Here is a 26,816-nt window from a genome sequence, read left to right as displayed (position 1 = left end):
TGACCTTTTACTCTGACTGGAGTGCAGACAAAAGGTCAGCAAAATTAATTGATAGTAAATTGATTGCAATCAGTGTTGTAAGCTAATATACATTGAATGAAGAGCTGACGAGTTGTGATATTTTTGTATATTCCCAATATCGTGGTGTACCTTTTAAAATTCTAGTTTGTTACTCCTCGTCTTAAAGGGGGTGATACAGCTATTTTAAATCAGTCTTACTGATTTAAAATAGCTGTAATCAGTTTTAAAAGCCTGTCTATATGTCCATTCTGTTCAATTGTGCACTTTAAATTTCCTTATCTGTGCATAAGGACAAGCCCCGCGTTAAAAATACGGATGCAGTACCTATGGGAGGCCACTAGATGTCAGGCCATCGGCTTTGTTGCTAAAGAGGTCGATGTGGCCGCTAGGTGGTAGCTCTGCACCAGGATTTCCTCCTCCTAGGTCGTCGAAACAACAAACCGAACTACGGAGCGAGCGGGGTGAGAGAACGTCCGAAACTGCCTCTGACCGCGACTTTTAAACTCTTTTTTTAACAGATTTGTAGCGGGATTGGGCGAGAGACTGGTTAAGAATAATAAAAGTTACGATTGTGCCCCGACTACATTTTACAACAAGGTAAGTTAGCTGTAAAATGGCGGAGAGCTATGTGGAACTTAGTTGATTTGTATTTTGCTAGCCAGGCTAGCTGTGGAGGAGCCCAGAGCGCGGATGTCTGCCTGAACCGAGTCGCTGCGCTAGCTCGCGGTACAGAGCTAATTTGGTCGCTAGCTGGCTAGCGGAGTTAATTTTCGGCACAACTGCTGAAATTACACAATTTGTAACATAAAAAAGCGCTCTATTGTTTTTATGTGCACATTTACCCGCAATTTATTTGTAAACAAAGTGTTTGGTGCTTATGCAATACGGTACTGGAACTCCCGAGGCAAGATGGAGGACGCAAGGACGTGATGTTTTTTTTAGGTAAGGCTAGCGCTAGCTGTTAACATGGCTAACTAGCGGTACTTGTTATCTGCTTGTTAAATGCAGTTTAACTATTAATATGTGCTTACTTTGGGACACATTTTGTCTGTAAGTGCTAAGTGGAAAAAACGGACTTTATTCTCACGTACACATGGTTGATTAGCGTCATTGTGTATTGGCTAATTTTTTTTTAGCTTAGGCTAGTACAGTAGAGCTTACGTTGTTTTGTTGTTATGATGTGGTCTTACAGACGTAGCGAACGAGGTTTTAGGTGGAAAATCTGTCTGAAATACTTCGTAAATGTTCGCCGCCTTGCTTGTTCGACAACAAGCAGCTAGTTTTTGCCGAGTCGTGCATGCTTAGTTCATCAGATCTCAACTAGCTGACGTCGAGGAAAAGACGCCGAGATCCTCGGTTCCTTAGCTGGTGGCGCTAGCACCAGCGGCGCACCGGTGTCAATTTTGACAGGAGCCGACGAGGAGCGCAGCTGCGTCGGCGTGGTTGGAGGGAATTGAGAGGGGGATTTTTTGAAATCGCTGTTAGCCTCCATTCACATGGACCTGGTTCAAGGCTTCGCCTCTCTCGACATGATACTCTGTTGCTTCTCTGTTACAACTTTATAAGCGGCGCAGCCCGATTTGGCGCCACTTTTTCAGTCTACACCCATAAAACCGTGTCGACTTGTCAGGTATGATCCCATCACGAGCGGGGAAACGCACATAATAGTAACACCTGAAGAAATACTGTTTTAAGATAAGTTGCTACCAAACGCATGTTTTCAATAGTTTGCCCTGAGCTTTTCTTTCCTTTTTTTTTTCTTTGCATGTTTACTCGTATTTTCTAAGGAACATATCTTGTCATAAGCGCCGCTTTGCGCATGCAGAACATCGAGATCTTCTAATTGATTTAATTCCAATCGTTTCATTAAATTGTTCAGATTCTGTTTACGTAATTTCTAAACCTAATGTAAGTTACACTGGACCTTCTCCCAGAGCGGCAAATTGCACGGGTGGAGTTTGTTTGCGTTTCCCAGGACAGAACATTTTGTCTCCCGTGGCGTTTTAATTCCAGCCCCTCATTGCAAAGGAAGCGTTTACATTTCTTTGCATTGTTGGGGGGGAAAAAAAAATCAAAACACCCAAAAAGTTCTGCCTACTTTTCAAGGTGATATGTATGGATGTCTACTTCACAACCGTGCAGCGCTTTCTCTGTGGCCTGTTGATGTTGAGCCTGCCCTTTGATTGGTTTACATATGTATGGGGCGGAATGGACAGCACCATATTTGGTCTTTGAGGATGAAACTCTCTGCTTGCCTGCGTGACGTTGTCCGTAAACCAAAGGAACCGAGGAAAGAGCAGCCAATAGGAGGACAGCAAGCATGACAGTAGAGTTTGTGTCCGCCCCCTGTTACCATGTGAAACTTTTTTTTTCTCTCTCCTCTAACAATTGGATTCTCTCTACAGAGACCGATTAATGTTATCACATTATAGTTTTCTATTTATTTGACGCTATTTATTTAAGTGTTTCTTAATATTGCTTATCTAGCTTTTTTCTTTTTACTATTTTCTAGGTCACATGCAACCTCCCCCGTCTCATTTTTTGAGAAAAATCTTAAGTCAGTTGTAAAGTTGACGTTAACCAGAAGATGTTACAGAAATGATAGCAGCACCAGAGATACCACCAGAGTTCGCCTACCCTCAGTAAGTAACTGCTTTTTGTTTGTCATATATACACACACAATTTGACTTGCGCTGATGTATGATGTTCACTAAATAAACATACACTACAGTTCCACTGTATAATAGCAACCATGCAGCCAAATGCAGTTTTAAAGCTACATTCGGTTATTGTCAGTGATGAATCGCAACTGATTTGGTTTTTAGAGCTAATGCACAGTATGCAACTTTAGAAACAATTTGATTGGGAGTTTTTAGTGGGTTTTGAAACTAACTTTTTAAAACCTTGCTATGTCTTTGTAGTGGTGACTAGTCCAAACCTACAGGCCATGTTGAAGTTGATATAAATGTTTAATCTGTTACTTTTTCTGCCTCTGCCAGGGACACAGATACCAGATTCTCCTCAGACACAGACTTCTCTGAGGATCCTGATGGAAGAAGTGGAACTACAGCTAAAGGAAAGGTACGGAAAGCTCAAATGAAGACATTTTTCAGTAGATATGAGCAAAAGTGTAGAGTTGTATTCGTAAACTTACCTCATTTTGGTGCTCTGTGCTTTCTGCAGGGTGGGAAGAAAGGGAAGAAGGCGGCAGGGGAGAAAGGCAAAGGTGGAAAGGGAGCGGGCCGCATAAATGGCCACCATCAGGAGAATGGCATGGAAAACATGATGCTGTTCGAGGTGGTGAAAGTGGGCAGGAGTGCAATGCAGGTAAAAAAAAAAATCTTATTTGATAGTAGAACAAAGATAGTTACTATTTTCTGGCTTTATTTTAATGTATTTAAATATATCTATTCCTCTTCATCCCCAGTCTGTTGTGGATGAGTGGATTGAGTCCTACAAACATGACAGAGATGTTGCACTGCTAGATCTCATCAATTTCTTCATCCAGTGCTCAGGATGTAAAGGTATGTTGGTTCAAAGTCATTAAATGCCAAATGAACGTTTCCTGAATTATTCCTCCCTTTGGCAGCGAAGTCAAATGTGCTCTAACTAGTCTTTATCTGCCAGGCGTGGTGTCTGGAGAAATGTTTCGCAATATGCAGAACTCTGAGATCATTCGACGAATGACAGAGGAATTTGATGAGGTAAAGCATCTCAGATATCATTACTATAGTTCCCCCCCCCCAAGACTAGCAGAAAACAGATTTTCCGTTGTAGTTTTTAAGTATGTTTGTTTTCCTGATCTCCCTTGTAGGACAGCGGCGACTATCCTCTCACCATAGCCGGGCCCCAGTGGAAGAAGTTCAAAACAAGCTTTTGTGAATTCATTTCCGTGCTAGTGCGTCAGTGTCAATACAGTATCATCTATGATGAGTACATGATGGACACGGTCATCTCCCTCCTCACTGGACTATCAGATTCCCAAGTCCGAGCCTTCAGACACACCTCAACGCTGGCAGGTAAGTTTAAAAAAATGCTTTCATTTCTGTTTTTTATTGCAAGTATGCTTGATTTTTGCTACAGTGAAATTAGTTTCTTCTAAAAACCAAAGTGATGAAACAGAAGCAGAGATGCACCAGTCAGGCTTTTTTCTGGTTGATGTTTAAAATAGTCTGGTCTCATGATTTTTGTTTCCTTTGTTTTAAAGACTGTTAATGCATGGGAAAAACAATGAGCTGCAGGTTCTTTGATGTGAAACACAGTTTGAAGTCCAGTTTCTGACTAAAAATAAAGCAAAATTTAGATCATCTCCATTAACGCATTAATTCGTATGTCCCCAAGCTGATTTCTGTTTTGTTATACCTTAAAAGTGCATCACAGTACTTGCTATTGGTTGATGTTTATTTAACATGTTTGTATTATTTTTTTATATTACTCGAAATGCCAACAAAGAGAAAATAAACAGTTTGACATTTCTGGTCATACTGAGAGAAATCTATTTGTGCACATAAAATTAAAACGTAGATTAAATGTATTGCTCGGTTTATGTTGACCTGATTATTGAAATGATTGAAACTGCAATACTTATACAGCCATTGGAAAAAAGAAAAGAAAACCAAAGCAACAAGTTCCCTACATTAAGCTTTTTTTTTTCTTTTGTAGGAACTGATTTATTTACATTTTGCACCAAAGTATAATAATCTTTACAATTTTGATTTCTTTTATTGAGTATAATATGAAAAACATAAAATTAACATTCAGAATATTTTCTTCTGCCACTTTTGGTCAACTCTTATTTGCATAAAGAATAGGGAAGACGTCTCACCTGGTGTGTGAAAGCAGATGTTGTAAACCAGGGATTTACTAATATTTAAAGCCGGGGCGTCTTAACATCCGTCACACAGACCGACGTGACTCTGCTGCAGCTGATTAAAATAACTTGACTCTTCTCATCATACCGTCAGGTTCTGTTGGAGCCTGCTAATGACCCATTCATTCGATTCAGACTTGCAGAACCAAAGAAATGTTTAAAGCATGCAGAACATTTTGGTGACCAACTGTTGGCACTACTGGTTTAACACAAAATAATGATGGACTTCACATTCTGAACTTGCTTTAGCATCTTTTCTTTTAGCTGTTCGCACAGTTTAGCAACAAAAGCAGTGGTTTCTATATTTAAATGTATAGATTTCCCAAAAGTCTACATACGACTGAACCTCACAAACAACATGGAAACACTGTTATAATACACTCAGCCTTAATGCTATCTGCTGACGTCCTCGCTCTCGTAGTCTGAGTAAACTACAGAATTGACTTGGACTAATTACAACTTCCTTTTTTTTCCTTACATCTCTGTTATGTCTAACTTAATTTTTAAACACCTAACTGACATTGAAAATGGCAAACTTTTTAAATCACTTCTTTAAACTTCCACACTGAAAAGTGTTGTCGGCACAACCTGGTGGAGCTTAGTGTACTGATTGGAAATAAAAGACGCCGTTCTTGAATGTCTGACCGACCCGAGCCAATCAAACTGAAAATTGGCCTGAGTCCAGTCACCAGTTTTTTTCTATGTCCATCTGTACGTTGTAAGTCCTTTCATATACACGAGGTGTTTCATGGTTCACAGTTGGCGTTGTACAGAAAGAGTTTTGGTGTTTCTGCATCGGTTCACACGCATCGCTTTGCATCAACTTTTGTCTCTTGTCATTTTTGTCGTTCCTGACAGCCATGAAGCTGATGACAGCCCTGGTGAATGTAGCTCTAAACCTGAGCATTAACATGGACAACACCCAGCGCCAGTATGAAGCAGAGAGGAATAAAATGGTTGCTAAAAGAGCAAACGACAGGCTGGAGCTTCTCCTTCAAAAGCGTAAAGAGGTGAGCACTGCGCAAATATAAGACCGTAATTTAATTAATAATAGTAGTAGTAGTAGTTGTTGGTGAAGAGGAACCAGCAGAATAGTAAAACAACAGAATAGTAAACAGTTTGTTTTAATGTTACACTTTGTTTCGTTTTGCATGTATTTTGTGCTTGGGTTTCCTCCATTTTAAGCATGGGAGACTTAACTTGCCCTGTCACGCTAAACGTCACTTGTTTATCGATTTCTTTGTAATACACCACTAATAGTGGTGGTAAAGATTGGTTAAGCTAGGTTTATAGCTGACACACTGACCTAGGTGTGGATTGCAGCCGGCCACCTTTCACTCAAAAGGTCGATTTGGAAGATGTTCGTCCAGAGCAGGTGTGCTAGTATGAAGGTTGTCTTTTCAGGAAATACTGCATCAACGTAAATGTAAACCATAAAAGCCTCTTCCCTTTCTCTGCTCCTGTATACTCAGCCTGAACCTCAAAGTGTGGCCTCACAGCCAGGTTTATAATTGAGATATTGAACTGGGCGCTCGGGCGCCAACGTACGTATCAAGTATAAAAACCTCACCACTGGATTTGCTCGCGCACGCTCAACGAGAACTTTCAAAAGCGCATCCATAAACCGGCTGAGTTATAGTCACGCTTTAGAGTTTTGCTTTGAGAACGTGAGACTGAAGTGAGCGCATATATCTTTGTGACCAAAGAATAATGAGTCATGTTCTGGCTCTGTGCCCTCTTTTGCTATTTGGTAAAGTTACAGGTGTTTTTTCATCTATAGTATTTCTCTCAAATACTGCATTCACTTGCATAAATAACCAATCATCACTAGAAAAGCAAAACATTACTCAACAGATCATTAGGATTTGGGAAAACACAAGACTTAATACAATAAATATTTATTGTATTGTCAATGCTACTTCATTACCTCGTCAAATTTCCTGTTAGCTTTTAATAATTTTACCACACAAACTTGGCGGATCGCTGGTGGACTTCCTTAGCTCCCCTACCACCAGGTTCAGCAAGTTTTCTGGGTGATTCCCTGTGTGATTGATTGAGTCACCCACCAGTGGGTCGGGGCATGAAATGCTAAACGATGCCGCATGCTAGCTGAGCTAATGCTACAAGCTAACGCTACAACACTGATGTTTAACAACAACTTTAGAAGGTCTGTAATACTGCGGTATCTGCCATAGTGAAGCAGTAAATCACTTGGAGGATACAAGCTAATGCTGTATGTGGACAAATTAGCTTCACCTCATGAAATGGTGCAAATTAACGTGACGACTAAATACTGAAGCAACATAACAAACCAGCCAGCCAATTACAGACAGGTCTTTTTCATCCAAAGTATTTCTTTCAAATACTGCATTCACTTGGATAAATAACAAATCATAGCTAGAAAAGCAAAACATTACCAAACATTACCGCTCCATTTAGTTGTAATGGCATGCTAATGTGGCTCCTACCCTGCTGGTCACGAAAGAAAATATTCAGCAACATTTCCAGAAAGACAAAAATGTGACATGTGATATATCAGCACCAACTTCCATATCGACCGATACTAGTGATTTTTTTAAATATATCATCTGATTAGAGAAAAAAAAAATACTTTTTTTGGGGGGGGGGTGGCGGTCGGCGGTCATGTAGTAGTTGTTTGATCATGTGACGTTGAAATGTAGTGCAGTGCTGCTATTGAAGGAGTGAATTTCCCTCGCTGTTAAGATGATGCCGTCCCTCGAAACTATATATACTCTTATAAGATGAATTCACTGTTATGTTTCGCAGTTGACATCATTCATGTTGAGTAGTTGTTGCAGCCCTAATGTGGAGCTGTAATTTGAGAGTAAGTGTGTGGGTGAATAATAAAGTGCGGTCGTGTACTACTCTTCTCCTAGCAATGTGTTAATACTAATGCAACATTTACTGGTTTCCCACTTACTGTGGAAACTATAGATCAGCTCGTGAATCATGAGTTGAGTTTCACCAGTTAAAGTTTTATCACATTTCTTCTGACATTTGGTGATGGACGTTTGCTGAAGACGTCTAAAAAGCAAAAATCCTTAGTGAGGTTCTCCCACCATCAACTCAGTCCCACTGCTAAAACCAAGATGTGTGGTTTTCCACAGCCAGATAGCCAGGCTGGAGGATCGTTTATGTTATTAATTTCCAGTTTGGAAACGTTTTTGGCCATGAACTAGGCAGATTAGGAACAAAACTAATTCAGGAGTTCAACGTTTTGATTGGTCGTCCATCTCCATCAGCAGCTCTTTAGTTGGTGCTGAAGTGCCTGTTTACCTCTGCAATCGGTTTAGAGGCGTGAGCAAAAAAAATGTTACTGTTCTGATCAACCAGGAAGTGGAGAGTGATCCTATTTATAAAAGCCTGTTGCTGACTGGATGAAGGTTTTTTTTGTTCCAGATCAAAACTGTAACTCAGTCGGTGGTAGATCTGCTCTGCAGGGTTACTTAGCGTGCGATTCCGGTTTATGCAACAGCATCCATACAACCAGGCATCCATCTGTTAGCTCAGTTTGTAGCAGTGCGACATTGCGAACCGTCACACTTGGTTTGTTTCAATCCCTCTAGTTACTGTCGTTTAGGATTCCCATTTGACTTGCTGTTATTTACATAAAAAAAATAAAACAAATTCTGTTTTATTTCAGCTCCAAGAAAATCAGGACGAAATCGAGAACATGATGAATGCAATTTTCAAAGGCGTGTTCGTTCATCGATATCGGTACGTCTCTGAATAAAACTTTTTGTCACAGAGAAGAGAAACTCAAAATCTAGACTGCCTCTTTTCTGAACGGACTCTCGTGCCCACAGAGACTCGATAGCAGAAATCAGGGCCATCTGCATAGAGGAGATCGGTGTGTGGATGAAACTGTACAGCGATGCCTTCCTCAACGACAGCTATCTGAAGTACGTGGGATGGACGATGCATGATAAGGTACGGTGCTCTTCAGACTCATCTTTGCTGCTGCTGTTGGTAAACTTGTAGACTGAAGGTTTAAATACGCATTTCACGTGTGTATTTAAAAAAAAAAAAAAAAAGTGTTTGAATATCCCGCGCTGTTTCTGACTTGGTTCCAGCAAGGGGAGGTACGTCTGAAGTGTCTGACAGCTCTGCAGGGCCTCTACCACAACAGAGAGCTCAATGCAAGACTGGAGCTCTTCACCAGCCGCTTTAAGGTCAGCACCACCTGCTGGACGACTTTAAAACTGCAGCTATGATTTTAGTTTAGTCACACATTGAGCTTATTACTTTGTTTTTATTGTGATGAATGACTTGTTAAACCAGATTCTTCTCTTTATTATTTTTTTGGTTTTTTAGGATCGGATCGTCTCCATGACCCTTGATAAGGAATATGATGTTGCAGTACAAGCGATTAAACTGCTCACACTAGTCTTAAAGTAAGTCTGTTTTAACACGTAGTGATGAGCAGGTGTGAAATAAATCATATTTTCTGTTATTTAAAACAGAAAAACAACAGTTATTCCTGCAGCTGTTTAAATGTTACCATTATTATTGCACTTTGATTTATTTTTTTATTTTGGTGTAAAGATTGAAGCAAGAAAAGAGAGTGAATACCGACAAAGATTATTAGTCTTTTCCAAATTATTATTGCTGAGAATATTTTTGTTTTCTTGCTCGTTATTAATAGTCACAGCAATCAGGCTTTGTTTTGATGTTTTTAATGAAGAGGGGGAAAAATCCGATTTTTCAGTGTTTAACCTGTCTGAGTAAAACGAGGAGAGTTTTGACTGATTCTGACATCTGACCAATTAATTGGTGCAGCTCTGGGCGATCCACTCAGATAGAAAGCTACTTTATAGCCTTAAAATGTCTTAAATTCAATCAAACAAATTCACACAGGTCCTAAATTTTGTCATAACAGGACTATACCACATTCTGCTTGTTTTTATTCATTTTGAAATTATGGATTGTTTGAGATGTTATTGCGTTCAGTGGCTCGAGTCGGCTTCCCTTGCTAGCCAGCCAGCTTGTTAACATTTTTGCGTCTATCGTGGGCAAGTGCAAATTTGTCAGTTGGCTGGACGAAATTTGCACATTTCCATGGTGACGCAGAACTTCGCCACAGAACATTCTGCGTCTGTGGTGCAAAATTTCATTAACAGTCTTAAAAAGTCTTGTGTTTAAGTAGAAACCATTGCACACATGGACAAAAACTCCTGTCATGCTGGCATGTTAGTAAAAGGACTTAAAGTTGTGGGAAAAGGTTGTGGAAAACCTGCCGCTTCGGATAGCTGTGAGCCGTTTGGTAAAGCTGCTCGTGTTCGTCTCTGCAGTAGTACGGATGAGGTCTTGACGCCCGAGGACTGCGAGAGCGTCTACCACCTGGTCTACTCGGCGCACAGGCCGGTTGCAGTCGCAGCTGGAGAATTCCTCTACAAGAAGTACGTCAGGACTTATTGAGCCGTGGCTTGGTTTTCTGTGTTTATCCAAAAACAGAGCAATGTTTCTCGCCGTTGCTAACGAAGCATTTTCCTCACAGATTGTTCAGTCAGCGAGAACCAGAGGAGGAGGGCGCCCCGAAAAGAAGAGGCCGGCAAAGCCCCAACGCTAACCTCATTAAGACCACTGTCTTTTTCTTCCTGGAGAGCGAGGTAGGCGTCTCGCTTCCTGTTCTCCGGCCGCAGCATGTTTGTCCGCTTCGTGCAGGCCTGACTCTCTCCGTCCTTTCAGCTCCATGAGCACGCGGCTTACCTGGTGGACTCCCTCTGGGAATGTGGTGCAGAGCTACTGAAAGACTGGGAGTGTATGATCAGCTTACTGCTGGACGACCCCATGCCAGGAGAGGAAGGTACGCCTCCTTTTGCTTCACAACTTCCCGTACTAAAAGCATTTATAAAGCAAAAATGTCGTCTAAATGAGGCTGACTGTGTGTGTGTGTGTGCGCAGCTCTTACAGATAGACAAGAAACAGCTTTGATTGAAATCATGCTGTGCACTGTGCGTCAGGCTGCTGAATGCCATCCACCTGTTGGAAGAGGAACAGGCAAGAGGGTAGGAGGGATGCTTTCTGTCATATCCTGAGAAGAACAGATTATGATTCCTGTATTTCCTAGACATGAATACACATGTGGGAAAATAATAGCGTGTGGACTATTTTTTTTTTTTCTGGACTTTCTTTTCTTTTTTTCGTAAGCTCTAAAACTTCCTTCATTTTTTTGGACTATTCTTCCTTTTTTACCTCCTTTTTTCTTCCTTTTTCTCCCTTGATCTTTCTTTTTACTTCCTCCTTTCCCTTTTTACTCTTTCTTTCCTTCCTTCTCTTTTTACTTCACTTTTTGTTTCCATTATTCCTTTGGCTTCCTACCTTCCTCTTTCCTTTTTTTAAAACTTCCTTCTCTTTTTTCATTTTTACCTTTTATTTGTTTTGCCTTCCTTCCACTTCCCCTTGCTTTCTTTCCTTCCTTCCCCTTTTCTTCATTTTTGCCCTCTTTCCTTCCCTTTTTGCTTTCCTTCAGTTTTTATTTTCCCTTGCTTTCCTTCCTTCCTTCCCCTTTTCTTCATTTTGCTTTCTTTCCTTCTCTCTATTTTCTGTCTTCTTTTCTTTTTCGTTCATATTTTTGTAAAGGTCCAGGAATGCTGCTAATCTGAGTCTAGGAAAGTGGCATATGGACATAAAGAGTGGATCTTTGTACACTTAAAACACTTCACGCTTGCCGCCATCTTTAGTTGCTTTGACTCTCCATCCAGGAGTGTTTACAGCTGTATAAAAGCAAACCAGTGTCGTGAACAGTCTTCTAACTGGTTTCCAATTCCTGATCAGGTAATGACGGCGAAAGAGAAGAAAACCCAGCTGGACGATCGGACACGAATAACGGAGCTGTTCGCCGTGGCTTTGCCGCCTCTACTGGCCAAGGTAACGCCGCATGCATCCAACTTTTGTTTCTGTCAAGAACAATTCCGACAAACATTGTTGCAAAAAAAAATATCCTGGAATGTGTCTCTCCCCCCCTCGCAGTACGCTGTTGACGCAGAGAAGGTGACTAACTTGTTACAGCTGCCTCAGTACTTTGACCTGGAGATTTACACCACAGGACGTCTGGAGAAGGTAAGACGGGTTACAGAGCAGAATTATTTAGACTTTCTGGCTCGTGTGACTTTAACAAAATGATGTCACAACATCGGCGTCATCAGTTGTACAAGTTTAATGTGTTCATTTATGCACAAACGATGAGATGATTAATCAGTGAGAACCAGGATGCTCATTTTTTTAATGTTATGTATAAAAAATATGTGGAAAACACTAAATGATTTAAAAAATGTCAACAATATCCAACTCTCTATTTTTTTAAATTTAAGTGTGTTTGTAACTGTGTAATGTCTAATGTGGCAGCCAGTGTTTACAAAAACGACCCCATTTTATTCATCCCCGTTGTGGTTTTATTAGTAATCTTTATCATGAGCTTCAAAACAAAAACTCGAGACACAATATTTTATTAATGTTTTACATCGCTCCACTTTACTGCATATTAAAATTCAACAGCAGCAAGTGTGTGGGAATCTCTCTCAGCTCTTCCTGCTGAATTGTTTCTCATCAGATTTTCCCCGTAAAGGTCAAATTTAACCGTATTAGCCTGGAAGGGGTGAAAACGGACCAACCTGTTTATCGAAGCGTTTGTATCTTTTTATTACTCCAAGACAAACGCCCTGGCCGGCTCCGCTTTACATGTATCGATCCCTTCCTTTTTAATAAAACCCCGGCCTCCTTCGGGGCGGGTTTGTTTTCCAGGATAAACGATCAGGCCGATGGGTTTGGGACACTGAAAACACGCAGGCCTTGTGTTATCTCACCGATCCAATAATCCTGCTTTGTACCACCGGGCCCGAGGCGAATTGTTCCAGCTTCCCTCTTGTTATTGTTACTAATAGATTCTTCCTCCAGAAAATGTGGTTAGCGTCAGCGATTGATCTGTTTACCGCTCTCCGCAGCACCTGGAGGCCCTGCTGCGTCAGATCAAGGAAATAGTGGAGAAGCACACAGACACTGAAGTTTTGGAGTCGTGCTCCAAGACGTACCACGCCCTCTGCAACGAGGAGTTCACAATCTTCAACAGGGTAGACATCGCTCGCTCACAGCTCCTGGACGAGCTGGTGGACAAGTTCAGCCGGCTACTGGAGGACTTTCTACAAGAGGTGGGAGCCGCGTCCACCCGGAGGCGGTTTGGATCAGAATCCAGAGCTTTGGAGTCAAACTTTCATTTTCACTTTGCACCACATCCAGATCAGGAATGTTCTCAAACACATGGATTAAAAACCCTTTAACAAACTGCTTTTCACATTTATCAGTTCCTCTAGAATTTTGAAATATAAATATTTACAGGATTTTTGTGCTTATACATGTTGGTAAATGTGACTCTTTGTTACTCGCTGTATCAATGGCGGATGATAAGTTGACATCAAGTAAAACAGAGCGGCATTGTAGAAGTAATACTGCCACCTGCAGGTTGGAGTTGGTAGTCACTTTAACCCAATGCTTTTGATCATTTTTGCAGAAAAGTTGCAATAATCTCACAATGATGCTTTTGTGCGAGGAAGTGCGGAAATGTGTTCACTCTGTGCAAATTTCTGCAATTATGGATTGACGTAATTCAGCAGAATATAGTTAAAAATGGCTTTGATTTGATTAAGAAACTAATATTTTAGCAAACAATTATCTGATTTTGCATCCCTCTTGAGGTAGAAGCTGTGGTAGCCCAGATTTGGTCCCCAGGCCTCGAGTTTGACACACGGTTTATAGGTTTCTTTTAATATTATTTATTTTCTCTCCCTCTGCATAGTTGATTTCTAACAATAAATCTCTCTCCAGGGTGAAGATGCGGATGAAGATGATGCTTATCAGGTTTTGTCAACTCTAAAGAGGATCACCGCGTTTCACAAGTACGAACCCATCACGGCATCGCCGTACCGATGCGCCTTTCCTCCCTCTTAGAGCATCGTTAACATGCGGTGGTGTTTTTATTTGTCGCAGTGCACACGACCTGTCAGGGTGGGACCTCTTCACAAGCAACTTCAAGCTGCTCAACACGGGTATAGAGAATGGAGACATGCCTGAGCAGGTAATGAAACGTCCACAGTCAAAAGTATTCACACTCCACTACGTTTTTCTGTTTTATCGAGCTGTAATGCGTTTTTATGTGATGGTCCAACACAAAGCAGCGCAAAATTGTGAAATGGGTTTTCAGAAGTAAAGCTACTAAGTTGCAGCTAACCCAGGCAAGAAGGCAGATAAAACCAAAACACTTGAGGGCTGAAATATGACTCAAATCTCACGACAAAACATTTATCAATATATTGATAATGGAATAATAATGCAAGTTTTCCCCCTCGAAGTCTAACAAATTTTAACTTTGTAAAAACTCTCAACACCGGAAGACATTTAAAATGTCCAAAATAAAATGACTGAAAATGATAAATAAAAAAGAAACAAAGACACACAAACGAAACCATAAATGAAAATGGATTGTAAACAAAGTCTCCCCGTAAAATTATTAATCATCAGAATGGAAATGATCAACTCGTTTTAATTCGTCAAGCGATTAATTGCGACAGACTTGGTGGTGGAGGTTCGGTTTTTAGGAGGACAAGGATCCTAATCACAGAGTCGGACCTAAAGCTAACTCATGTTTTCAAGTGGCACAGTCAAAGTCCGGGTATAAATCCAACTGAGCATGTGTGGTATAGGCCTTGAAAACTAAGGCTCCAGGATGCTCTTTATCTGATCTGACTTCACTTGAACTCTTTGAAAAAAGATGAGTCTGTAGATCCTCAAAGACGATCATTCTGCTGACGTTTGTGCTCATGTAGCAAAATGTGAAAAGATTTAAGAGGTTTTAATACTTTTACAAGGTGCTATGGAGTCTAAATGCAATATAATTGATCATCTTTGTCTTTTATTGCCTTTGTTTTTGTCTGAGCAGATAGTCATCCATTCGCTGCAGTGTACCCACTACGTCATTCTGTGGCAGCTGGCTAAGTTGTCCGAGGGCAGTTCAAGAAAGGTGAGGACTTTCAGTCTTTGTTTTGAAGTTAAATTGAGGAGAAAAACGTGCGTGGAAGTTGAAGATCTTAAATAAAATGGGGTTTATTTTGCTGTCAGGACGACATGGTCAACCTGAGGAAGCAGATGAGGGCTTTCTGCATGATGTGCCAGCGCTACCTCACCAACGTCAACACGGCCGTCAAAGAGCAGGTGGGAGGAAAACCTGCGACATAAACTCCGCTCGATTTGTAGATGTTCTTGCGCGTAACATTTTCTCATCCTGCTCCCAACAGGCGTTCACCATCCTGTGTGACCTTCTGCTCATCTTCAGCCATCAGATGGTCTCGGGAGGCCGGGAACACCTGGAGCCTTTGGTTTATTCGCCAGAGGACTCCTTACAGTCGGAGCTGCTGTCTTTCATCCTGAACCACGTCTTCATCGACCAGGACGACGACACCAACAGCACAGGTACGAATTAAGATCCGAGTTCCTAAGATCGCCTGCAGCTGCTGCGGTGGACGCCTCATTTTTGATCTTCTGGTGTTTTCTGGTGTTTTTTTTTTTGTGTGTTTTTTTTTTAGATGGCCAGCAGGACGACGAGGCGGTAAAGATCGAAGCTCTGCACAAGAGGAGGAACCTCCTGGCTGCCTATTGTAAGCTCATCATCTACTGCGTGGTAGAAATGAGGACTGGAGCGGACATCTTCAAGCAGTACATGAGAGTGAGTTTTACTTTGTCCTTCATCGTAATAGTAACGATAATAATGGGAATCTGCAGGAACAAAAGCTGAATCAGTGGCGTTCTGTTTTCTGTTTCTCAGTATTACAACGATTATGGTGACATCATCAAGGAGACCATGAGTAAGACTCGACAAATCGACAAGATCCAGTGTGCCAAGACGTTGATTCTGAGTCTGCAGCAGGTTGGTGGACACGCTCGGTTCGAAACGTTGATTCCGCTTTTCTAATTTTCAATGTTTGATCTAATGCTCGTACCTTTTCAACGTTTGTTCTGGTTGCAGCTGTTTAACGAAATGCTGTCTGAACTGGGTCACGGGTTCGACCGCTCCTCCTCCGCGTTCTGCGGAATCAAAGAGTTGGCGCGTCGGTTCTCCCTGACCTTCGGCCTCGACCAAGTGAAAACCCGAGACGCCATCGCCATGCTCCACAAGTAAGGCTTCGTTCTGTCCTTGCTGCTTCGCTCTATTGTTGTAGCCTTCTTGATTCTGTATTTAAAAGTTCAACAATTGGCGTCTTCTGCTGCGTTATCTTTTGCCAATGCAAGTTTTCTTTTTTCTTTTTGTGAGTTTTAATACTTTAGTTCAGTGTTTCCCAACATGCTCTGCATGGTTTAGATGTTGCTCTGCTTCAGGCACACATGATTTCAGTTGATTGCTGACTAACAGGCTGTTGCTGAACTGCAATCATCTGAATCAGGCATCTTAAATCAGGGAAACGTCTAAAACATGCAGGGCAGCGCGCCTTGAGGACCAGGGTTGGGAAACGCCACACTAGTTCACGATTAGTTAACAATTAATCTATAACTAACAACTTAGTTGTTAATTTTTCAGTAATTAATTGCAATTGCTGCATTAGTTGACAATAATTCCTCATTATAACGGCAAGAAACATTACGTTTAATGGAGATGTCTGTGACGGATGAATAAATAAAAAACGTTCAGATCATCATGGAAGTGTCCACGCATTTTCACTATTATAGGTTTTTTTATGGGACAAATATTCTTGGTGTTTTAAGTTAACTCTAAAGCATCTTTTTTTTTTCTTTTTTTTTTTTTTACTATAAAACAATTTTAGTTTTGCGCATAGTGTTTTGCAAAACCAATGTTTTGTTGAACCACATTAGACTATTATAGATGTGACACAGAAAAACGGTAAATGATGAATTCTAGCTATTGATTTGTTTGTTTTTTGTTTTTTTGTTTTTGTTTTCAGTCACACCATAAATACGTACCTTTTATGTAAAAAAAAAAAAAGGTTTAAATTGAATTGAGAAAAATACAACGGAATTTGGAAAACAATGAAAGAAATTTCATTGCATCCATCAGTTTGTCTCACCTTCCATCCGTCTCTCTGGTTTTTAGATATTCAACATTTGAATCTGTAGAAATATCTATTATGGATTCATAGTTAACTTGGAAAGGGGGAAAAAAAGAAAACCTGAGCCTCAAACAGTTTGACATTTTGACTTGAAACACATATTAATCTCGTATCGTGCGATGGTGTGTGGTTTGGTTAGCGGTGTGCTCGGAATCAGAAAAGGGTTTCCTGCACCTTGTCTTTTGCTGTGGCTAATAAGCTCCTCGGTGTAACACTCAGACCAACACTCAAAGGGAATCCCAGCGAGTAGTAGAATGCAGTGCAGTACATAACAAAATTCATTTTACAATGTAATGGGACAGCTGAGCCCTATAAAGTGGAATCACGGTAATCCAAACCAAAGTGATAAATGCCCAGACCTCTTCAATAAATATAAAATTACAGGGAGTTGGAGTTTGTAAACTAAGAGTATAAAAAGGAGATTATTCTTTTGCAGGAATGCTCGGCTTAAAATGCTTTGGTTTTAAGCGGCTTGTAAACGTGTCTAAAATATGAGCGGTTCTGAGCACCGCTAGCTGGGAATCCATGTCTGGTTTATTAAGCTCCCTATAAAGTGCTGGAGACGTTTGTCGTGTAAACCGAGGCCGACTTTTCAAAAACAGTCTGGTCTTTATAGAGAAGGATGAACTGTGTGTTTTATTTATTCCAACAGAATTTATCGTAGCAGGTTCGCATTAAAAGAACCAGACCTTTTTATTTTGTAATAAATTGTTCTATGGATTATTCTTACAATTAGTTCATGAATCAGAACAATTGTTTTGGCTCATTCTGCAGCTTTATTTTATTTGAGACTTCTTTTTTTTTTTTTTTTTTAAACAAAATTTTAGAATGCATTAAAATAAGCAAATAATTCAAATACTTTTTTGAATAAAAAAAAAAAAATTATTGTCAACAATGCAATAGCATTTCTTTCTTATATACGCAAAGGATGCATCTGCAGCTAAAGAAATTTAGTCAACTGTTTATTTGATTAAAAATTAAACAGCAAAAGGTTCCTAAAGGGGTTTTTATTTTTTTAAAAACTAAAACTATGCCATTTAAGGAAGTCTGGGTAGATCATATTTACAGAAAGTTATTTTAAATTTTTTTTTTTGCACAGTTTCAGCGTAATCACTGTTATGGGTGATGTTCCTTCAGCAAATTGCCATTTTTAGAGTCTGTGTATTCCAGTTAATGATTAATCAATTACTAAATTAGTTGGCAATTATTTCAACAATCGATTAATCACGATTAATTGTTTCAGCCCAACTTAATTACTTCTCTGAGGGTGATTGTTCTTTCGGCAAATTGGCCATTTTTCGTCTGTTTACGCCAGTTAATCATCAATTGACTACTGAATTAGTTGACCAGCATTTCAGTAGTCGAGTAATCACTTTTAATTTGAGTTATTTTTATGCAATTTCTAGATGTTTATAAAATGTTAGCCGTGAGTATCTTCACTTAAGTGAAAAGCAGTGTCCTTAGTGATACTGCTTTTGGTTTTTTTTATGACATATTTCTTCCTCACAGCGTCGTATTTTTCTCTCTGCCTGCGTTTGTTTTTCCAGGGACGGTATAGAGTTTGCGTTCAAGGAGCCCAGTCCTCAGGGAGAGGGAGGCCCTCCCCTCAACTTGGCCTTCTTGGACATCCTCAGCGAGTTCTCCTCCAAGCTGATGAGACAAGACAAGAGGACTGTGTAAGAGCTCTCTGCTTGTTTTCCCGCTGAACGTCTGTGTGCTGCTGCTGCGTTCCAGATCTGGAGCTCCAGATACGGAGCGCAGCAGGTGTCTTTGACAAACGGAGCAACTGGCGTTCTGCTGCCCCAGTTGGTGGAATCTGCACCTGGTCTTGTGTGTCAAGTTGGTCGCTCTCGAAGCGTCTGACATGCCTTTCCTGTTTTTTTTTGTGTTTTTTTTTTCTCCCTGGTCAGCCACATGTACCTGGAGCGCTTCATGACGTTCCAGATGGCTCTGCAGCGAGAGGACTGCTGGCTTCCGCTGATCTCCTACAGGAACTCGCTGCAGGCGGGCGGCGACGACGACACCATGTCGGTGATGAGCGGCTACTCCAGCCGGGGTTCCTCGGTCCGCTCCAAGAAGGTGAAGCCTCCGGCGGCGACGGCCGGAACGTCGGCGGCAAAGAGGAAGCTGCCGGAAGGTTTGAGAACGCCACCTTTTATCGATTGGCGTTCGCCGACCTCTAAATGTTGATGGGGGAATTGAGCATGTGGCGGTTTTCTCGTTCCAGAGGAGAGCAGCAGCGGCGACGTCTGGCAGCAGAGCATTCAGACCCCCGTCATGTTGCCTTCCCCTCATCTCACCTCCACTGCCATGCGGGACCCCAAGAGGGGGCGGGACGACAGCTACATGGGGGTCTACGCACTCCCCCACGAGCAGCAGCCGCCGCCACACCCTCTCCCGCACCAACAGCACCATCCGCAGACGCCTCAGCACCACCAGACTCCCATGGATTACAAGTACACATGCCTCACTTCCTCCACCTCCTGCTGTTGGTTTGCTTTCAGTTTCACGCGTCGCCCTGCGATCGCTGACCACATGGGAGGAGTCACTCCGAGTTTGGAAAATATAAACCGTTACACAAAGCATCTATGAGGGTGGAAAAGTATGGATGTGATGCGTTTCCTGGTCTGGATAGGGATGGGGGAAAAGGAAAATTCTTCTTTGTCTCCTTTCTCTCTTTCTCTCCCTGTCTCCTTTTTTCTTGTCTCCTTTCCTTCTTTCTGCTCTTTCTTCTTTCCTTCCTTCGTTGTAGCTTTCTTTCTTCCTTGTCTTTTCCTTCCTAGTCTCCTTCTTCCTTTCTTTCTTTCTCTTTTGTCTTAGTCCTTTCTTGTTCCTTTACTTGTTTCCACTTTTCCTCCTCTCTTCCTTGTATCCTCCTTTCCATCCTTGCTTTATGTTTTTTGCCTTCCTTCCTTCCTGCCATCCTTGTTTTATTCCTTCCATTCATTCTTTTCTTTCTTTCTTTCCGTCTTTCCTTCTTTCTTTGTTTTTTTGTTTGTTTCTTTCTTTCTTTTACCTCCTGGCCATTTTCAGGCTCCATGTTTAAAACCTGCTCACTGTGGAAAAGTCTCATGAATTTGACAATTGCTAATCTGAATCTAGGAAAGATCGAAAAAAGTCAAATAAAAACAGACCCCCGACTATAGTGGGACAGAACTCGACGTAGGATCAGACTTTCTCAGACACTTTTAACAAATCTATAATCCTGAGTCACTTGGGTGCTTTTCATCGAATCAGAGGAAACTAAAAATCCCCCTGGGTGTGGGAAAATGAATAAAGCTGTCATAGATAATGCAATCTTTCTAAATAAAGTGAAGAAAATTAGTCCACGTAAATCTATTATTAGATCCCTGATCCACGCCTTCTTTCAGCCGACTTTGGGTATTTAGTTATTTTACTCGTGTAGTTCTGTTCCCTCTAAAATCACAGTTAAAGGTTATTCCTGCAGGCACACTGTCAGAAGTTTCCATGGCGTGACGCTGTCTAAACGGTTGATAACGGTCTGTAGTATAAAAGGCTCACGCAGAGGTCGGGGTGGGTGGGGGAGGTACGGGGGTGAGTAGTCTGATCTGTGCTGTCGTTTCCAGTTCAAATAAAAGACTCGGTCCCAAACGTTCATCCTCAAACATCACCTTTCAGCAGCGGTTTGTTTGTGCTCACCAAAAAAATAAATAAAAAAATTCACCATATCCACAGTGCAGAAACCCAACCCCTTCAGTACTGCAAGTTTTCCTTATTAATTCACCCCAGGCTTGCGTCCAGGGCAGCGATTCAGTTCGGTGGTTCGCTCGCTGGCCGAGCGGACGGAGCCAGGATGCATTAGGACGCCGCTCAGAGTCATTCCCCGTCCGCACGCCTTTTAATTCGGAGGCCAAACCCGGTCGCAAAAAAAAATAAAAAATGTTTGCACTCCGCTGCCTGCCAAGCGGCCGGTCCCCGCTCTGCTTATTTATTCGTCTCAAACGTCTCGCGGGCGCCCGGCCAGCGGGAAATTGAAGCCGCGTCTGACACACATACTGCCATCTCCAGTTAAAACGCTGGAGGTAGGAGGAACTCATCCGCCCTTGTGCCTCCAGTTCCCAGGTGACGTGGATGCTGGCCCAGAGGCAGCAGGAAGAGGCGCGTCAGCAGCAAGAGAGAGCCATGAACTACGCAAAGCTCAGGACCAATCTGCAGCACGCCATGTAAGACCCCCGAAGGCCAACTGCCAGGCGGAAAGGCACAGATCGCCGCTGTGGTTTGCTAACCATATGACTTTTTTTTGTTCTTTTTTGTCCAGCAGTCGGCGCGGCACCGGGCTCATGGAGGAGGACGAAGAGCCCATCGTAGAGGACGTGATGATGTCATCGGAGGGGCGGATGGACGACCTCAACGAAGGCATGGACTTTGACACCATGGACATCGATCTGGTAAGACACAAGGAAAGATTAGAAATAAACTGAACTTGAGAAATTTATTTACACAACTTTTTTTTTTTCCACGTTGCTGCTTGCTAAGTAGCATTTTTTTTTTCATTCCCTTCAGCAAGTGACCCAAATCTGTATTGGACTGTTATTCAAAGAAATTCCATGAGAAAATATCTGACTTTTAGCCTGATTGGTGATCCATGAATGCACCACACTAACTAGAAGAGCTTCCTGAAGGAAGAAGACTGAAAGACTGAAGACCGTTTTCAGTATTGGTGAGATACAGGAAGAGGAGACAAACTTTAAAAAGTTTAAATGGGGTTTCTGTTCAGAATTGCCACCAGTTTCCCCCGTTGTGCAAGAGAACGAGACTTTCAGCAGATAACAGGAAGGTTAAAGGCGAGTACAGCAAAGCTGTGCTGTCTTTGGACCATGACTGGAGGATATGGCTTAAAAGTCAGATTTTTAATTTTTATTCATACTAGATGTGATTTAGATGTTTTCTTTTTTTTGTTTCTTTTGTAAAAAAAAAAAAATTACAAATGAGAGAACATAGCTTCAAAAAGGAGCCTATATTTCAACTGTCCCTCCTGTGAGTTATAGAAGAGTATTAAAGCCAGACCACAATATTTTTTTTCTAATTGTGAGAAAAAGTTGTTTTCAAGAGAAAAAGAAAGTTAATTTGATTAAACTTTTTGGCACTTAATTCTTCTAACATTGCAACTTTATTCTCATGTTACTATGGCTGTAACATTATGACTTTATTTTTGTTAAAAAAAAAAAAAGAAAAAGAAGAAAAATCTTAGCCCAATTTGTATCTTGTCACAGACGTGATCTGCTTTCAAAGTCCATATAATTAGAAGCTCTGAAAATCGTTTGTCAAACAAGATGGCCGCCCTGGGTGTTCTGACATAACTCTGAACTGTGGAAACCCAAGGAGTTTGTGTTGCTGGGGGGACCCCCCTCCCCCACCCCCCAGATTTTCCTAAAATTAAATCTCCATAAACCAGAAATTAATCACTAAAATCGATTTATCGCTCGGCTCTAATTTGAGGTGTCTAGTCTGCAAAAATGTTTGGCAGGAAGGCTTTAGAAAACATTTTTATATCCTCCTGCACTATATTTCTTAAGGACAAATGAGGTGAAAGCAGCACAGAGCTCAAAAGTGAGCTATAAAAGTCTGACTACTGCAGCTCCAATCATAAACGTTGAGGAAAACACCTCAACGTTGCTCCGTCGGAGCCGGTACCTGAGTGGACCGACGCCAAACTCACCTGAACACAGATGTAGTTCATCTATGAAAAGAAGCTCAAATTCTTAAAAGCAAGAGCTTTTAATTAATCATCCACTTTTTCTTGGTTGGTCTATTGTGAAACTTTAAAAGTAAAAAAAAAAAGCATCAAATATTTCGGAATATTTCTGGAGATTAAGCCATTTAGCACCAAGCTGCTGTCAGATTTTTCAATTTATTATTTCTTTTCTCTTTGCTGATATTGAACTTCAAACCTCAGTAGGGCTGTTGTAAACAAATATTTTAGTAATCGAGTAATCTATCGATTATTCTTACGATTAATCGAGTAATCGGATAAAAAAAAATTATAAAATGAAATATTGGTAAGTCTGGCATAATACCGGTGTTACTATCAGATATCAATATCAGTCCAATTTTTCATATTTGAGCATCCCTAACAGTTGCTTTTTTGTAGTTTAGAAAACTAACCTGTAACAATAATAGCTCACTTTCTAAGTTAACCAGAAGAAAAGTTATAGAAAAATCTGAAATTATATTGAATTTAATAACAAAGAGGCAGGCTCACAAATATGCTTATAAAAATGTCTACAATCCAGCTTTTAGTTTATGTATTCATCTTCAGTGAGTTTAATAGATTAATTAAACTCACCTTGCCACCTAACCTGTCACGCTTTGGGTTTGAAAATACGGGAAATGTCGCCTGGAGTGGGAGGAGAGGGCGAATGAACGAACGTAAGATGGGGTGGAGGGGAGGAAATAGACCAGCGGACTGACGAACCGTTAGACCGGGGGACGAACACGGGGGAAGCAATACGGGATATTTACGACACCTTCACTGGTCACACTCAGAAACTCATCTACCAGCCATGTACGATGCGCTCCGCCACCCGTTTCTTCAGACCGGGATATGAAATTTATTGTGCGGTTCGTCGGTAAAGCTACATTTACACGGTAAGCATCAGCTACTCAGCCGCCCGCCCTGTTCAGTCTATCCGCTCACCTCAGCGCTCTTCCCGCCGTTCGCTTTCAACCAGCAGCCCCGGAGGAGAAATGCTGCCGTACTCCAGGCATTCCCCAGTCATTTTAAGGATGCTTATTGGTTCCCCAAAAACGATAAAAAGTCGGGCATTATCATCAATCAATAAAATTCCCACGGGCCAATCTTGAAGATTGGACTTTATGCCGCTGAGACTTAGCTTTGTCAACAACTCAGAGGCGGAAGTGAGAGCTCCGCGCAACGCAAATGAAGTCCCGGCCGGAACACGGTGCGCTAACTAATAAAACATAAATTAACGAAGCTTCGAGGCAGGTAAATTTTCCTCGAGGAATTTTAGTAATCGAGGTACTCGAATCATTCGAGGAATCGTTTCAGCCCTAAACCTCAGCCACAAATGGCTTCTTGTACTTTTGTTGTTGTTACTGCCACCTACTGGCACATCAGAGATCCTCGGAAACGGTGGGGGGGGGAAAAATTGCATGAAAATATTCCTAGCGTGTTAAAAACTGACACCATTTGTCCTTCCTTCATTTCCATCAGCTCCTCTGGTGGGAATGTTTTTGTTCGGTGTGCCCACTGCAACGTTTTCCAACAGAAACCCCTTCAAGAAGCGGCTGAGTTGTAGAGAAGCACTGATTTATGTTGTGTGCTGGCAGTAGCAGCTGTTGGTGCAACATTAAGATTGATAGCAGAACCACAGAGAGCATGTAGATTTACTTTAAAACCCACATCTAAGTTTCACCCTGCATAAATATTTCTTTTTGCTGGGAAGAGTTGCATCAAGCGTTGAGTGCATTCCAGCTGCAAATATTGTCTAAATTGATTCTGAAACATTTTTTCCTCATGAGTAAGGAGGTTTGACGCAGAGCTCGCCTTGATTCCCCACCACCTTTCTCTAAAACTCGACGTTTCTCCTTTTTCAGCCGCCGTCTAAGAACCGCCGTGAGAGGTCTGAGCTCAAGCCGGACTACTTTGACCCCGCTTCCATCATGGATGAATCGGTAAACTTTTAAGAGTTTTTTTTTTTTGTTTTGTTTTGTTTTGTTTCCCCCCCTCCCATCCTCTCCAGACTGTTTTATCGCTTGGCAAACAAATCCCAGTATTTTCATTATGCGAAGCTGAAATTAGTGGCTTGTAAACGAGAAGTTTGATTGGACAACGTTCAGCGGAGTAGAGTCGTTTTTTTTGGCCACACTCCCGGCGCTGAGCGATGTCTTGTGAAACCTTCGGAAAGGTTCATTTGACCAGCTGGTGGCCAAGTGCAACATTATTGGGCCCTCTCTGTGCTGCGATTAATGCTAGTGTAAACAACCTACAGACTGCAAGACCGGCCCCTGAAATTCTCCTTTCAGCTGGCAGAAAGGGAACATGGGGACTTGATGTAGAGTTTTTTGTTTGTTTGTGTCATCTAAAACTGGGGCTTTAAAATCAAATCAGCAAACGGGTTCACTTTGCTTCAGTTTTTCCGTCTGTTGTGGCTGCCAAAAGTAAAGGAGGAGGTTATATTTTATTTTTTTAAGCACAAATTGAATGTAATCAGTTTAGAGGGGCACAAAGGAGAAAGAAACAAACGGTAACTACGACAAACTTTTTGCCGGTTGCAATCATGAAAACATTGTGGTGTCGTTCCTCTAAAGTCATTACTTCTTTTTCTTGTGTAGTTTTGGGTTTTCAAAAACAAACAGTGGGAGCTGGCTTTAACCCTAGAAGAACTCCGACAACTTCTACCAGTCTGATCAGAGTCAGAAAATCACATTTAACCGTGTATCTGCAACTTGTTTTTTGCTTATTTGTGGCAGAGCTGCTGAGTACGTAGTGCCTCGCAAAAGTTTGTTTCATGCTACAAACTTCATTTTGTTTTCTCATGGTTTTATGTGACTTGCAAACATAAAGTAGAGCATCGTATAGAAACACAAGGATGCCTGGTTTTCAAAATTTATTTACCAACATTTGATGCTTTGATATTTAGGCCCCTTTTACTCTGATGGCTCAAAATAAAAATCAAACAAGTGGAGTTTCGGAAGCGACCAAAATAGACTTTTGTGACAGAAGGGCTCTTTGGAATTGATGGGAAGAAGATAAATCCAGGGCCTGGATGGAGGCAGAGGTTGCACAGTTTAATTTTTAAATAGTTTTTATTTCTCTCTTACTCGTGCTATAATTTTTGTCATACCTCTTAAGTTTATGTCAGGTTTTGTGCATCTTTAAAAAACCTGACTGTGTCCTACATTTTTTTTTAAAAGTTTGATAAAATGGCCTAGTTAAAGTTCAGGCTGCAATCAAATTGAGAATCCACGGCATGGTTTTTAAATTAAAAAAAACTTTCAGCTGAATGTTCTCCAATGAAGAACAACCCTGAGAATCATCTTCAGACCACAGTTTTCAGTCAGAGGCTTCTTCAGAGTCGCTGTAAGACAGACTGCTACAGGAAAGAGTGCCTGCCTACAGTTTTCAGCATCTACAACAATTTGAAGAAAAGTTGCAACATTTGATATGTTTTTTTTGTTTTGTTTTGTTTTTTTTGTTTTCTTTTTGTTTGTTTTTTTTTTTAATTAATTTGATCTATTTTGGAAAGAAAAATGGAACATTAGTTTCCTCTTCCTTCTAATTATCTACTTTGAGTTGGTATGTCACATAAATCACAATCACATTTGTGGTTGCAACAATATAGTTACAAAAAAAACAAAACAAAGAAAACTTGCATCTGGAAAGAAGTAACCCATGTGTGTGTGTTTTTTCTCCTAGGTCCTCGGGGTGTCCATGTTTTAAGCTAAACTCCAGAGGATTCTGACGCTGGGATTGCAGAAGAGACGCTTTGTATTTAAAGAGAATTATTAGATGCGAAAACAGAAGTGTTTTCTGTAAGAAAAAAAATAAAATAAAAATAACGGAAAAAAAAAAGAAACAAAACAAAACACACACAGGAAAAAAAAAAAAAAAACTACAAACACATTCTGGCTTGTACTCCACGTGGACCAATGACAACCCACACTCAGTGTTGCTTGCTCAGAGAGGACTTTGTTTCAGAAACTTTTACTTTTATAATCTTGGGTGAGCTCTTCCTGTTCGAAGCTAGTGTTAAGCAGGCCACTTCCAAAACTTATTAGAAAGCAAGACGCGTCTGAAGAGAAAAAAAAAA

The 26,816-nt window shown here is 41.1% G+C and overlaps 1 protein-coding gene and 1 long non-coding RNA gene across 5 annotated transcripts; one reads left to right on the top strand and one right to left on the bottom strand.

Moving 5' to 3' along the window:
• Window positions 1-391: 391 nt before the first annotated feature.
• On the top strand, window positions 392-26,816 carry stag2b (STAG2 cohesin complex component b). Of its 4 annotated transcripts, none has more exons than XM_007554811.2 (34): window positions 392-482; window positions 2,534-2,663; window positions 3,021-3,102; window positions 3,205-3,348; window positions 3,449-3,545; window positions 3,649-3,725; window positions 3,836-4,040; window positions 5,750-5,901; window positions 8,556-8,629; window positions 8,719-8,842; window positions 8,986-9,084; window positions 9,227-9,306; window positions 10,204-10,311; window positions 10,410-10,521; window positions 10,601-10,718; window positions 10,817-10,920; window positions 11,690-11,782; window positions 11,885-11,974; window positions 12,856-13,059; window positions 13,733-13,803; window positions 13,895-13,982; window positions 14,844-14,924; window positions 15,023-15,115; window positions 15,199-15,373; window positions 15,487-15,626; window positions 15,726-15,827; window positions 15,927-16,075; window positions 18,570-18,698; window positions 18,933-19,159; window positions 19,250-19,478; window positions 21,099-21,206; window positions 21,302-21,431; window positions 24,601-24,678; window positions 26,423-26,816. In XM_007554811.2, the coding sequence occupies exons 2-34, from the start codon at window positions 2,620-2,622 to the stop codon at window positions 26,444-26,446; spliced, it is 3,831 nt and encodes a 1,276-aa protein (XP_007554873.1). In that variant the 5' UTR covers window positions 392-482; window positions 2,534-2,619; the 3' UTR covers window positions 26,447-26,816. The 4 variants fall into 4 exon arrangements, with proteins under 4 accessions (XP_007554873.1, XP_007554875.1, XP_007554872.1 ...); XM_007554813.2 differs by having other exon boundaries at window positions 423-618; window positions 21,305-21,431; XM_007554810.2 differs by having other exon boundaries at window positions 423-618.
• On the bottom strand, window positions 21,535-24,594 carry LOC103139932 (uncharacterized). Its single transcript, XR_476458.2, has 2 exons — window positions 24,061-24,594; window positions 21,535-22,934 (listed from the first exon to the last, which is right to left on the bottom strand). It is a non-coding gene; the product is annotated as an uncharacterized LOC103139932 (long non-coding RNA).

Source organism: Poecilia formosa, unplaced genomic scaffold, assembly GCF_000485575.1.
Source record: "Poecilia formosa unplaced genomic scaffold, Poecilia_formosa-5.1.2 Scaffold66, whole genome shotgun sequence".
NCBI classification, from domain to species: Eukaryota; Metazoa; Chordata; class Actinopteri; order Cyprinodontiformes; family Poeciliidae; genus Poecilia; species Poecilia formosa.
This window is presented reverse-complemented; position numbering and strand designations above follow the sequence as displayed.

Bases quoted from the DNA above. Each gene is read 5' to 3' on its own strand.
- stag2b (XM_007554811.2), top strand. From the start codon at position 2,620: ATGATAGCAGCACCAGAGATACCACCAGAGTTCGCCTACCCTCA. The intron at 13,983-14,843 runs GTAATGAAACGT...TTGTCTGAGCAG, and splicing joins ATGGAGACATGCCTGAGCAG to ATAGTCATCCATTCGCTGCA. The intron at 19,479-21,098 runs GTACACATGCCT...TTGTGCCTCCAG, and splicing joins CAGACTCCCATGGATTACAA to TTCCCAGGTGACGTGGATGC.